Here is a 13,832-nt window from a genome sequence, read left to right on the forward strand (position 1 = left end):
TGTGTTTGTATGTTTTCTCTCTGTCAGTCTTCGTGTGTGTGTGTGTGTGTGTGTGTGTGTGTGTGTGTGTGTGTGTGTGTGTGTGTGTGTGTGTGTGTGTGTGTGTGTGTGTGTGTGTGTGTGTGTGTGTGTGTGTGTGTGTGTGTGTGTGTGTGTGTGTGTGTGTGTGTGTGTAGGAGAGAGAGAGGCCGTGATATCTAGAAAAAAACTTGAATTTTAGTGGCTCCAGTGGTACTGTTGCTGCAGTCGGTACCTATTGTAAGCCAACAATTAAGTTGTTTATTTCCTTTGCTTTTGTTGTGTGTGCTCTAAAGTGTTCCTGGGTGAAGTGTGTTTGTGATATCTGGATTTGTATTTTAGAATATAATACCTCGAGCAATCTGTCATTATGTTTTTAAGCAGTGTTACTGGACTATCTCTCTAGGCCTAGTGTGTACAATGGACCTCCACACATGAAAAATGCCATATAATCCATACAGCTACACCTATATACCTATCCGATACCTCCTTCAAGGTACCTCTTTCGCTCGATGGTGTTTTAAGCCCCCACTGTCGACTTCAAGGCAGCGCTGCGACCGTCGACTTCAAGGCACCTAACCCTAACCCTAACCCTAACCCTTGCTTAACCGTAGTGCCTTCCATGCAGCGCTGCCTGGAAGATGACGTTGGGGGCTTAAAACACCATTGTGCACCTCTTTCCAAAGCTTGATAATCTTCCTCCCAGTTCCTTTTTTGGCATCACAGGTCACTGGTGGAGAAGGTCACTGTGGCCATTCAGACCAGAAGCGCGTCTTCTGTCCTTTTTCGTTCCTCCTCCCACCTTCCGTCGTTCAATTAGCAACTGAAGAGGAATTAGTTGATTATTTATAAGTTGCGCATTAAAATGCCACTCTTAACAGTTCAAAGGCAACACCGACTCCTCGACGGCCCGCGCTTGATTGTGTCCAGGGCCAGAGGATACCCTTGTGGCGGGGGCATTTGCATCTTAAGCGCAAAATGGAATTTTCAGCGTCGATGGACAAACAAAAAAAAACAAGCGGGATCAAAAAAAAAGAAAGAAAGAAAGGAAAAAAATTTACAATGGCAACATAAAAGTGTGCATCGTGATTCTTTTATTTGTCCAGCGTGTTGTTGTTTTGCTTGCGCCCAGCACTCCTTCTCAGAGGTTGCCGCCCTTTGATGTGGTAATAGGACGGCTTGGCGTTCTGGAGTGCCAGACCTCACTTTGGTCACAGCAGAGAAGCAACGGTGCGTGTGATGGGACTGTCCAAGGCGAGTCCCGTCAGACCTCTTCGGACTGGGAAGAGAAACGCGTGAAAAACAAACTTTAAGTCCAATTCACACAAACACAGAGAGGAAATTTACTTTTGGGGTTTTGCTTTTTTTTCTTTGTTTGGTAATTGTTTACGATATCTTTAATCCTAATTCATGTCTAAAACCTGATATTCAGATCACTTGGCATCCAATCACTTGCCGTTTTTTTTTTCCTTCTGATTTTTTGAAGTTCCATGACTTTCTTCACTGAACGCCAGTTGATATTCAGCCACACATTATTTTTTGTCGTGGTCAGACCTCTGCCTCACTCTTCCAGCGGTAGCCCCATCTCCTCCTCAATGGTCCTTTCTCTATGGCGTGATTTTATCTTCCGTAGCAACGCTCTTCTCCTTCTGTCTTGTCTTTCCTGGACAGCAGACGGAGGATGTTTGGCCATGAAGCAAAAGCACCTAGCCTAGCTTTTCATTAGCATGTTGTACACACATTTTCATTGGCTGCTGTATGCATACATAGCTGCTAATTGGTGCATGGCAATTTTTTTTTTTTTATTATTTTTTTTTTGGGGGGGGGGGGTTAGCAAATCTATAGCTATTGTCATTTAGATGAAGCTTATTCATGCTTGGATTTCAGAGTCAGGGATAGAAACTAGAGGAGAGGCTTTATGGTTTTTTTTTTTCTGCTACTGTATGGAGCTACACCCACTTGTTTTTGTCCGCTTCCTCCCCCTCCTCCTAAAATGCTGCCAGTCTTCCACTTTCCCCGACTTTCACAATGTCTGTGGAGATGCTGCGCCACTTCACTCAACTCGCACACTCTCTGTCCTCCATCTGGTTTGTGTCCCCAGAAAACAGAAAAGCCCCCATTATTACCCGGTGGCCCTGCACCCGCCCGCCCGCCTGTCCGTCGGCTCCACAAGAGGCCCGGCCCCTCAGAAACACTAACCAGGCCCTTCCGAGGGAGGGACCCGGCAAATATAGTTGAATTATCTCCCTTCTTCTTTTTTCCCCTCTTTCCATCTCTTTCTTCTCTTCTGTTCTTCTTCTGCTCTTCTCCCGAGATCTGCCTTTGCTGGGACGAGCCGGAGGCTGCATTGTCTCATGCGCCCATAAAAGGCACACTGTCTGTGGGCGCCTGAATAGGCTCCATGCAGGCGGATTGGGGGCCAAGACGGACTTCTGATTAACCCTGAAGTGACTAGCTAATGTTATTGAAGGAGGACCACCTGGCGGGGATGGGAGGTTTTGGCGAGGGGGGTGTTTGTGTGTGTGTGTGTGTGTGTGTGTGTGTGTGTGTGTGTGTGTGTGTGTGTGTGTGTGTGTGTGTGTGTGTGTGTGTGTGTGTGTGTGTGTGTGTGTGTGTGTTTTGGTGGGGGGTGTGGGTTTACAGTCAGCTGCCACTGAAGGCTCCCAGTATGCAGGAGGACCAGGTGCCAGGCTTCATCCCCTTTCTAATTGTTGCTGTGTAATAGTGCGCTTGACTGCACAGTCTAGCTGGAGGCGAGGATTACATTTTAGAAGGAGAAGAGAAAAAGGGGGAATAAAGGTTTGTGCACACACAGAAGTTTAACACCACCACCCCCTCCCCCAAACACACACACACACACACACACACTCACTCACACACACACACATCTTAGGACACCTCCTCCTTTCTGCTCATCAAGTAGGCTTGGTCTTCCCTCCTTAGCCAAATCTTTGTTTCTCGATTTAACAGAAGAGCTGGTGACAAATACACATGCAACTGCAAGAGCATTGTATTTGTACACCTCCTTTTTTCCTCAGAAATATATTCCTCAGATGTTGGTGGAAAACCATTTGGAAAGACATTGTTATATAGAACCTGAGCCAATTATGGAACATGCATCAGTTCCCTCCAATAAATATGCATTAGTAAAAAAAAAAAAAATAGCTTCCCTTTTCCCTACACACTCTTCATCCCATCCTAAATACTGTATAACAACTATGTAGACATGACCCTAAGCAAAAGCCAAGCTGTGAATCGTATTGCTAGCCTTGCCGTTGCCAAGTCACTCCATTCCTCGCATGCTTTAAAGACCACCAGGCCAAACTGAGGCGACTGACATTTTTTGCTCGGGCTGTTCACTCGCATGCCCCTCTGTGAGGAGTGTGAAACGGAGAGTGTGTGACAGAGAGGCGAATTTGGCGTGTAGCGGACATTTCTGAGCACATTCCACACACGTCATTAACATAGCAGGCAGACTAAATCAGAGTTGTTAATATTTAATTATCTCTAAACATTCAAGGGGGCATAGCACTGAAGGAGGAGAGCTATGGAGCTGTTTTTTGGTGAAAGTTAACCAATAGTCAGAATGTTTTAGGACCCCCTCAGCAATGAAGATAACTACCGATTATTTGTTTTCTTTTGAATCATAGTGGTAGGACATGCAGTAGTATGCAAAAAGTATACTTTGTGTACTTTGAAATGTTGGCAGACTGTGTGGCTCGATTAGTTTCTCTTGCAAGCTTACTTAGGCATTGGTCTTCATGTGGACATAAGCTCAGAAAATGTGATAAATTGATGCAAGAGCCACTTGAACGTGGTTGACCTCTGTCTGTATTGCAGGCACTGATAGCTTTTGTGTGCTGCGCCTCGTCTGCCGCTATAACAATGCAGACATCCCAGCCGGTGTGTGTTTACTCCCCTGCCATAGCAACAGATGCTTGTCATAGAATTCCCTTCTTTCAAAAAATCACTAGGTGCTCTAGTTGGATCCTTCAGCAGTAAAATACAAGAGATTGTTCAGACCTTATATATATCTATGGTTCAGACATTGTTGCATTTACATGCAAATAGCATGTCCAGTATAATAATATAGCTTGTCCTTCCTGTAGCCTATAAAATACCAAACATTATTCTCACTGAAGTGTTCTTTTTATTCTGTTCACCTATATTTCCCATAAATGTCCTCCCATTTACTCATATATATGACCATGGTGTGATCCCAATTCTACCTTATTCACTGAAGAATCCCAGCTTGGCCTTTTACTTTGCTACCAGCTACAAGAATTTCACTTTGCTACAGCAGAATAGTCATACAATACATTACATTGGGATCATATCTACTGGTTTGATCGAGCCAAATTTCTAAGTGAATTGTCCCTAAAACATTTTAGACATTGCAAACCTGTACTTGGACCATTTGGAAAGAGGTGCACAATGACAGGCAGTGGATATAAAAGAAGATGGCATCTTAATGCTGCACATGGATCGAAGAGGATGACTTGGCGATATATATATCACTAAGTGGAGTCATCGGGAAGTGGAGCTCGAACTCTTTTGACCTTAGCACTCAACTGAGTGGCTGGGTGTCATGACCCAAAGTAATGCAACAGCGGGGCCAACAGAAGTTACGAAACCTGTCGCCCTTAAAGTTGTTGAAAATGTGCTAACAAGCCCTAGCCTTTGTCACCATGCACCCGATCAATATTTGGTCTCAGGCGTTTGTGGGTGCGCGATCGTGGTAACGACACATGCGTGATTTAGTGTTTTCACAAATCACCTTCCAACGGCGATGACGGGACTGGTCTGCCCGTCCTTTGTGGGAATCCGGACGCGGGTGTGATGTCACTCTCGTCGCTAGCTGTCGGCACGTCTGCACCCCTCCCCAAAGGGGATGGATGAGAGGTGAGACTGGCGTCTCCATATCCAGCCCTTTTTCCCCGAGGTTCAATTAACCTGTTCTTACATACCCCCACCCACCCTGCCACCCCCACTCTGTTCCCCCACCTCCCTCATCTCCCCACCTCCCTCTCCACAGACTTTCCCACTCTTGAGCCTAATGAGGCCTGCTGTTATAGTAAAGAGCCTCTCCTCCTCTCTCCTCCTCTCCTCCTCTCCTCCTCTCCCCTCCCCCTCCCTCCTCATCCTCCTCCTGCTCTTGCGAGCTGGAGGGACGAGCGCGGACAGTGTTTTGCTGATTTCAGCCCGTCCGTCTCCTCCACTGCGTGTGCGTCCTCCTCCACTCTATTAGTTAGTTCCGTCTCGCTCGTCATCTCCGCAATCATCCGTTCGATCGGAGAACATGAGACCTAATGAGTCTTAAGGGGCCGAGGCTGCGGCACATGGGCGCGCTCAGTCAGCTGGGACCGGGCAGGTGCATTGTTCCACTCGCCCAGCACAGGAAAATGGCTGTTATCTCCATCCCTCCCTCCCTCCCTCCCTATCTCTCTCTCTCTCTCTCTCTCTCCTTTTTATTTGCTCTCCTAGACTGTATTCCTTCATTTCCACACACCAGGTCTTCTGCTGCCTCTCTCTTCTCTTTTATTCTCTTATTCCACCTCTCCACCTCTCTCACTCTCTGTCGCTGTCTCTGTCTCTCTCCATTTTTTTTTCTTCTCCATAATCACCTCACACCTCCTCCCCGATCCTTCCGCTGGGACGGGCTTCGCGCCTCAGGCCGCCACTGCGACAACAGGTAGCCAGACGCCCAGAAGTTCTCCAATCAACACCTGCCAACCTCCGGGCTGATGCCGGCAGCCCCGCCGTCTCACACGGGCTGTGACTGTTGACACTCCTCCGTCCCTCCCCTCTCCCAGCTGTCCTTCCTCTCCTCCTCCTCCTCTCTCTCCTATTCCTCTTTCTCTCCTTCCGGTGCGCCCCCCCCCCCCAATACACACACACACACACACACACACACACACACACACACACACACACACACTGTCCTGTCCTCTTGTGTGGCACAATGTCTGAAGTGTCATCTCCACCTGCTCGAGCCAGTGCTCATGCATTAAGGTTTTTTTTCCCCCCTTCCCATCAAGGATCCAGCATGGCAATAGTGAGGTGTTGTATCTGCCGTTATGTGTGCGGGTCACAGCGGCGTCTCTAGCCTGGCCCCATCGCGGAGGTGGCACTCTCTGCCCATGACTTGCGGCTCTCTCGCTGTCGGTGCCTCATTAAAAGCCGCTAAAGGAGTGAGATTCATTAGAAGGACGTTGTGGCTCTCATTACGGCTGGCCAGAACATTCCATTCAGGCGAGCCAGACACGCGCGGTATGCCCATTCCGCCTGCACCCCAAAAGCCATTTTTTCCCCCACCAAAATCACACAAATTACCTCTTGCTCCACCCTCCTCTCTGCCAAGGTCAAACTGATTGGTAGAGGTTAATGACTGACACTCCTGAGCTTGAGAGGAGGTCAAGCACATTTCAGAGACTCTCCACATCAACTTCAGCCACTCTTGAGGCAAAAGGAGTAACAAGACAGAGGGAAAGTGGGGGGTGGGGGAACTAACTTAACCCCCATTGGGAAGCATCTTCATTTAAAAAAAACATTTCCTCTTCCCTCATCAGACTCTTTGACTCCCTTTATTTTCTCAAAGCTGTCCAGAAAAGTGGTTGAGGTTCAGAAACAGACACGCTGCTGTGTAGGTCTGGCGTTAGTGACTTGATAATGTCTCTCGACGCCTCAGTGGTGCCGGACCTCTCGCTGCTGGGAGGCCGGATGACCCTGAAGGCTCGGACAGGCCGCCTCCGTGGTGTGATGGTCCCCGCCTCGGCTAATTGACCTGGGGCTTGGCGTAATCCTGGCCCCTGCTGCCTGGTTGGCTTTTAAAAATGCATTTCCATCTCCCTTCTTACCCCCCACCCCCCCTCTCCTCCTCAACACCTTACTCTCCCGCCTCTCCTCTCGTAGATGCCAAACCTCCCAAATGCAGTGAGGGGCTCTCTGGTCATCTTTATATGCATGTGGTATGGATGGCATTTCCACGGCTTTAAAATCAGTTGAGAATAAGCCTTCATTTTTCTCTATGTGATTTGTGTGTGTGTGTGTGTGTGTGTGTGTGTGTGTTTAGGTTTTTTTTTCTTCTGCTAAGCGCTAGTGACTATAGGACTATATGATGTAATTGTTTTAGATATATGTCTTAATCATAGACACAGGCGCATTGTGGACGCTGTGAACCTGTGCAGTCCAGTGCTTCGGCTCAGCCCCCTGAGAGGTTCCTTTGTTTGTGTGTTTTTGTGTGTGAGTGTGAGTGGACACAAAGGGAAGTGTGGAGGGACAGTTCAGAAGGGGTCCCCTAGGATGCGCCCGGCCTGAGCAGACTGTTAATAAGGGGCCATCTGAGACCCCCCTATACGCCACACCACTCCACCCGCTCACCCCAACCCTCCACCCTCTGGCCCTCGGTCCCCGCTCACCTTGAACATGGCCACGGTTGCCCCCTGACCTTGGCTTTGATGCGTCAGAGTGGCTGACCCCCCCCCCCCCCTCCACACACACACACACACTTGCACACACACACACACACACACACACACACACACACACACACACACACACACACTTGCACACACACACTTGCACACACACACACACACACACACACAATTCCCCACTGGCTGCACTGGCCATCCCTACCATCTGGACGAGTGACATGCACACAATCCCGCTGTCCTATGCCTTCCCACACACACTGACACCTCACTCAAGCACACACACACACACACACACACACACACACACACACACACACACACACACACACACACACTCATACATACATGCATGCAAATAATTGTGTCCCTTTTCCCCTTATAACTGGCTCCATAGAGGTTATGTGATGACTCTGAGGTTGGCTGGTGGCCCGTTGGTCTTGCTTAATGTGCTTCTGGAGTGGACGTCTCACCTTATGTGCGTAAGGCACAGGACAGCGTCTGCTAAGCCAATCCCCAGCATTCACAATGAGTCATTGCTGTCCCCAAGGGCCCTGCTTTATCTGAGCGGTAATTCATTCCCTTTGTCACCTGGTGCACCCTGGGGTGGCCGAAGGGGAAGGCAAAGAGAGGGGGATGAAGAGGGATGGAGGTGTGGAGGAAGGGAGGAGGGTTGAGAGGAGAGGAAGAGGCCCATTATCTGTTAAACCCCTTGCTCTTCAAAATGCTTAGAAGTCACTTTCGTCATTAAGTGGATTTAAGTCATCTCTTTTTTTCTCTCTCTCCTTTTCTCACTCCTCCATAACGGGGTCATTATGGTTCCTTTCTTCCTTCTCTTTTCCCATCTTGCCAGACACTGACCTCTGTTTTCAGCGAGGTCATCACATTATTTTACATAGCAGGGTGTTGTTGTTTTTTTCCCGTCCCGCTGTTGTTGTTAAATTTGTTCAGGTTTAAAGACGTTCTGTGCTGTTGCATTTTCCAGTCTTTTCATACGACCTAGAAGTTATTTTGCTGGGAGCGGGCTGCAATATTTCCTGTTAAAGAATTGTATGCACATGGTCACTCATAGAGACATGTTGTTTATGATGGAGTGCGTGAAGATGCTTTCCAGGAAAATCCCTTCTCGCATGCTTCATTTGGCTGTTGCCCACAGATGGTTCAAGGTTGACGGAGCTTACTGGATAACTGGGAAACCCCAAACTTATTCGCACCTTCTGTCAGGGTGTCAGGTCATCCTGGACTTCCCATATAGAGTGGCTCACTCAAAAAAAAAGAAAATAAATGGGGAAGGTAACTACAATATTAGCAGGCGAAGTTTTCTTCCCTATGCTGTATGTCACATAGATTAAATAGCTTTGAGAATCTATACATTCCCATACCATAGATATCGCCTGGTCTAACACAATGTTCTATTAAACGTAAGACTATTCACTCCTGACTTCCTTGTAAGTCTAGGTACTGATCGCTACCTAATATAGCTGGGTCAGGTTTGGACTTGACGTTGGTCCAGTGTGGCTAGTAGCAACATAAGACACACAATAAAGTTGTGTGTATGGATGCTGTGCTTAGGTCAGTGGAATGTGCCATGCGATGCGTCACCTTCTTTAGTGTGTCCAGTCCGTAGATTGAATTACCACGCTCAGTCCGCAGTAACCTGTGTGCCATTTGCATTTGTCAAGTGGAACATGCTGTACCCAGTATGTGCTGTGATTAAAGACAAACAGGGTCGGACACACACACACACACACACACACACACACACACACACACACACACACACACACACACACACACACACACACACGGTTGTGAGGATGGGCAAGAGGAACAAATCAGGCAGATGCATTACAGGGACTGAACTGTGCATTTATTCATCATTTGGTGGACCAAAGGGAGTGATCAGGATTCATTTATTTCTAGTTGTTTGCCTCTGTTCAATCCTGTTTTTTTCCCTTTGTATATCTCTCTCTCTCTTTCTCTCTCTCTCTCTCTCTCTCTCTCTCTCTCTCTCTCTCTCTCTCTCGGAGGGCAGTGGAAGCCCCAGCTGGAGTCAATATTTGCTCTAAGAATCTCAATAACAGGCCACGCTGCAGTCATCTGCATCTCCGATAATGGAGTGCCATATGGCTCTGTTGACCCAGTGCGATTCTGGGTTGTTGCCGTTTCGCTAGACTTTTTCTTCCTCCCTCTCTGTTTTTTTTTTTTTTTTTCGAAACCCTTATTTTTCATCTTTTATTCCATCTAGTCTTATGTAATTCCTCACTCCGTTTGTCACCATTATAAAGTGAAGTTGATCATTTGTTGATGTATGAAGGCAGGGATTCTCACTTGATGGTTAGCCAAAGCTAATTACTCAGTGTAATTTAATCCTAGATTGCCATAGTTGAAAATGTGTGAATGTTCTCTCTTGGATTTCAATCAGGGAAAAGCTTCTAAATAATGATGAAAACATCGCATAAGAATAGCTGTTCCTATTGACTTTCACATACACTAGTGTGTGGTTGTCCTGTGTGCTGGTGTGCCCACCTGTTGACTTTTAAATTCAAACAGCAAAGTGTTCACCATGTTATTGTCCCTTTCCTGTCATTCAGGATTTGATAGCCTCTTCCATATTTCTCTCTCTCTCTCCACTTCACTCTCCCTCCCCCTCTTCCATCTCTCCCTCCTCCCTCCATCCTCCCCTCCCTCCTCTATGTGCATGTTGATGGAGGCAGAAATGGAGGGAAGCAGATTGCTCCCCTCCCTGTGTCCAGGCCTCAGGCTCAGGTGCTTGTCAGTGCTGGGCTGAGACAGACCCTTTCAACAATTTGTCACGGCTGCCTCAGCCCCTGCTGCGCCGGCACGTGGCTGCACCGCTACACACACACACACACACACACACGCACACACACGCGTTTGTCAACCAGACAGGAACTGTGGATCTGACAGCTCGGCCATGGTGGAGTACTGGGGCCTTGGCAACAGCCTAGCACCATGCAGCATAAGCAGTTTCCATAATGAGGCAGGAATGGCATCAGTAGCTCCCTTTAGAATTTCAGCAGGCAGGCGTGCGGCTCCACTCTGGAGCGCCCTGGCAGGCTATTCATTAGACAACACAGTCATCAGGAGTTCAAGCCTGAAATGGATTGCCTGCGGCAGAAGTCTTTCACTTTCACACTCTCTGCATGTGTCTACACACATCCACAAAGGAATGCCAAAATATTCTACACTCTAAAAGTTTTACATTGAGTGGAGATATGTTTAAAATGTGTTGTTGAGACTGGAACTGACTATGAAAATCATTGGGGGTTTTATACTGTGCTTGCCGTAACTGAAATAGTATTTGTTGACCTGGTAGTTGTTGTGGTTTATTTTTTTCTTTGTATAATATCAAATAATACAGACCACCTTGTGTATGATTGATGGATCCTTTTATGAGTTGTTATTGCCTGTCTTTTTTGAGTTTTTTGTACCTTAAAATAATGTTTTCAAAATTGTTTCCCTGGTTCATCAACTCGTAACAGGGTGATCGGCACTTCTGCATTTGCTTCGCGGCCCTCTATCGGCTATAACCGCACTATGTAAGTTTGCCAGATCGGGTAGCGGGTTTGTAGTTCGATGGAATGAGACATAAGAAACTACAAATTTGACTTGCATGATGTCGCAATACATCGTACTTTCATAAAATCATGCAACATATTCTACCTTGTCTATGGACATCGTTATTTGCAAAGCCGTTGCTGGATAAACAAATAGCGTGCGTGCGACCGAGGAAAAGTTCTTTGGTGTTGCTTTAAATACTGATTTAAAATTTAATCTGTGGGAAATCCCCTACCTATAGCACAAGGAATTTAACACCTCTTTGGTCCTGTGTATATCTGAAATTATCTCTAGGTATTTCTATTCTTATATGTGGAAAGTAGAATGGTCCAAGAATTGAGCCAAGTGGAACTCCAAAGTGTTTTTCTGCTCTATAGTTGTGTATATAATTCTCTTTATTCCACTGCTTGATTGAATTTCACATTGTCCTACGTAATTTAGAACGACCATTAACCGTATGTTATCTGCACACCTATGAAGTAGATCCATTTTTTGGCCGTATCACACTTGTATATTAATTCGCCAAACTCGTTGTGAAGTTTAAATGAACTGTCACGTTGCATCCGAGCTGTAAAATGCAGACGTTCAGAACATTGCAACATTGTAGCATATGACGGAGGTGGCTTTTCGCTAGATGGATGACAGCAGGCTAAGTAAAATAGCGATGTTTCAAAGCTAAAGTTCATCAGAATCTTGGGATACGCCCGCTTGACAACGGGAGAGATAGAGCTAACGACTGGCCTTTGGCCGTAGCAACCATCCATTTAGAACTAGTAACGGCAGTTTGTCCTGTGAGTTGAGAAATTAGTTGATATGTGTCGGAAGAAATTAGTTCTACAAACAAGACCGTTTTACCGATTAAAAAGTTTAAATTGTAACAGGAAATGAACACAACGCAAGTGGCAACAGTGGAATAAGCGGGATAATGGACTCCACGGTGGTCTGTTCACAGAAGTTAATGCACTACGAGGTTTAAACGGCCCTCCGCTTCGCATCGGGGCCATTTTACAACCTTGACCGTGCATTAACTTCTGTGAACAGACCACCGTGTCGTCCATTATCCCTTACATATAGACCCTTTCAACAATAAAAACAAAAACAATGCTTGAACGTTCTATTTGGGTCCCAATCTACTTCCTCTGCATTCAGATAACATATGGAATGTTAAAAAGGAAGTCTTGTGGGGCCAACTATGATGCTGATAATCTTGAAAGGGTCTATAATGCTCTATAATTCTGTTCTATAATTGATGTAATAATAGTTTATCTATTACATTTTGTGCTGCTTTTGATTTTTTTATGTTTATTGCTGAGCTGACATACAGTGATTCCTTAATTCTGAGTCACTAAGCTATGAGGAGCGGGCGCTGTATCTTGAGGCTATCATCCAGAACCATCGTGAAGTCATGACCTTTGAGGACTTTGCCTCCCAGGTGTTCTCCCCATCGCCTATGTACTATACAATGAGTACCACAGGTAAGATCATGTCTCGATCCTCCTATTGCTTTCCTCCTTCTCATACCCTATTCTTCTCCTGTTTTACCTCTGTCCTCATTTAGTCTAATATTTACTCCAGATGTATCTTGATCACCAGATATGTCCCTGTATTCCGTGTGATCATGATATGTGCATCTTTTGCCTTTGGTTCAGTGTGTTTGTTCTGAGTGGGGGGGGGCACATTATACAGGACTGATAAGTGTCTGAGGCGGGAGGCTGCTGGGTCCATTTCCATAATGACTCTTTCCATTTTTTCCCCCTGAAATCTGGGGAGAATCAACACACTGACCCTCTAAGACCCCGTCACAAACCAACATGCAAAGCACCCAGGAGAGTCACAAGGAGGAGAAGCGTACACACACACACACACACACACACACACACACACATACAGAGAGAGACACACACATACACACCTACATAAACAGAGACCAAAGATAACCAGACTGGCTGTCTTACTAAAATGTGTGCTTCTGATCAAGGAGTAACAACTGTGTCTTTGTCTTTGCTAGTGCTTAACCTGCTTAATAGTGCTGCATAGTGAAGCCCACATCAGTGTGTCCGACATGAAAGTGTTAAACTGCAGAGTGTAATCTAGCTTTAATGCATGCGCCCCCTCTCGGTGTGTAGGAAATTCATTTTAAACAGCTTTTTGTTATTGAAGGCCAGGGGCGAATAGATTTGCAAGCATTATTGCTTGGTTTAGTGTGTGCGTGTGTGTGTGTGTGTGTGTGTACACGTGTGTGTGTGTGTGTGTTTAGTGTGTGTTAGTGTTTTCTTATATTAAGACACTGTATGAATAGATCTGTTAAGAGTAGATCTGGATAGATCAGTCATCCTTCTTTATTACTGGATATTAGTAATCATAGCAGTAAATAATGGCTACCAACAAAATGCATGGAGTTTTAAATGGAAGACAGTAATGTAGTAATGATGGTTATGGGATAACAGTCTTTGAGGTGTCCTTGGATAGGAGTGTCCACCTTATGCATTATCTTCATTGTGACCAGTCAGTAGCTGTGAGCACAGAGGCGAAAAGCACATGCAAGCATGTGATAATTTCCAGAGGTACCAAGGCAGCCGGTAAAAAAAAAAAAAAAAAAAACTACCTTAATCCAGAAACATTTCTGAGATTTCAACATCGTCCCAGTAGAGATAGTCGATTTTTAAATCTCATGACATTCAGGCTGTGGAGCAGTGTACTGTACGAGTTTTTAGACCATTCTAACAGCTACTGACTTCCAACAGTTCAAAATGTCTAGCCCACTCAGATGAGTCCATGTGTCATGCTATAGGTGTGTGT

At 46.1% G+C, this 13,832-nt stretch overlaps 1 protein-coding gene across 5 annotated transcripts in view; it reads left to right on the forward strand.

Moving 5' to 3' along the window:
• The window catches only part of ralgapa2 (Ral GTPase activating protein catalytic subunit alpha 2), a 116,651-nt gene that overhangs the window by 95,230 nt on the left and 7,589 nt on the right, over window positions 1-13,832 (forward strand). For all 5 annotated transcript variants that reach the window (XM_076299352.1, XM_076299357.1, XM_076299354.1 and 2 more), the window contains one exon: window positions 12,384-12,508. In XM_076299352.1, the coding sequence (XP_076155467.1) occupies window positions 12,384-12,508 (125 nt within the window). The remainder of the gene's footprint in view (window positions 1-12,383; window positions 12,509-13,832) is intronic.

This window comes from Alosa pseudoharengus, unplaced genomic scaffold, assembly GCF_046254945.1.
Source record: "Alosa pseudoharengus isolate Yale_2024_CS ecotype anadromous, Long Island Sound unplaced genomic scaffold, YU_APseudo_1.1 YU_APseudo_1.1_scf_22, whole genome shotgun sequence".
Classification (NCBI taxonomy): Eukaryota; Metazoa; Chordata; class Actinopteri; order Clupeiformes; family Clupeidae; genus Alosa; species Alosa pseudoharengus.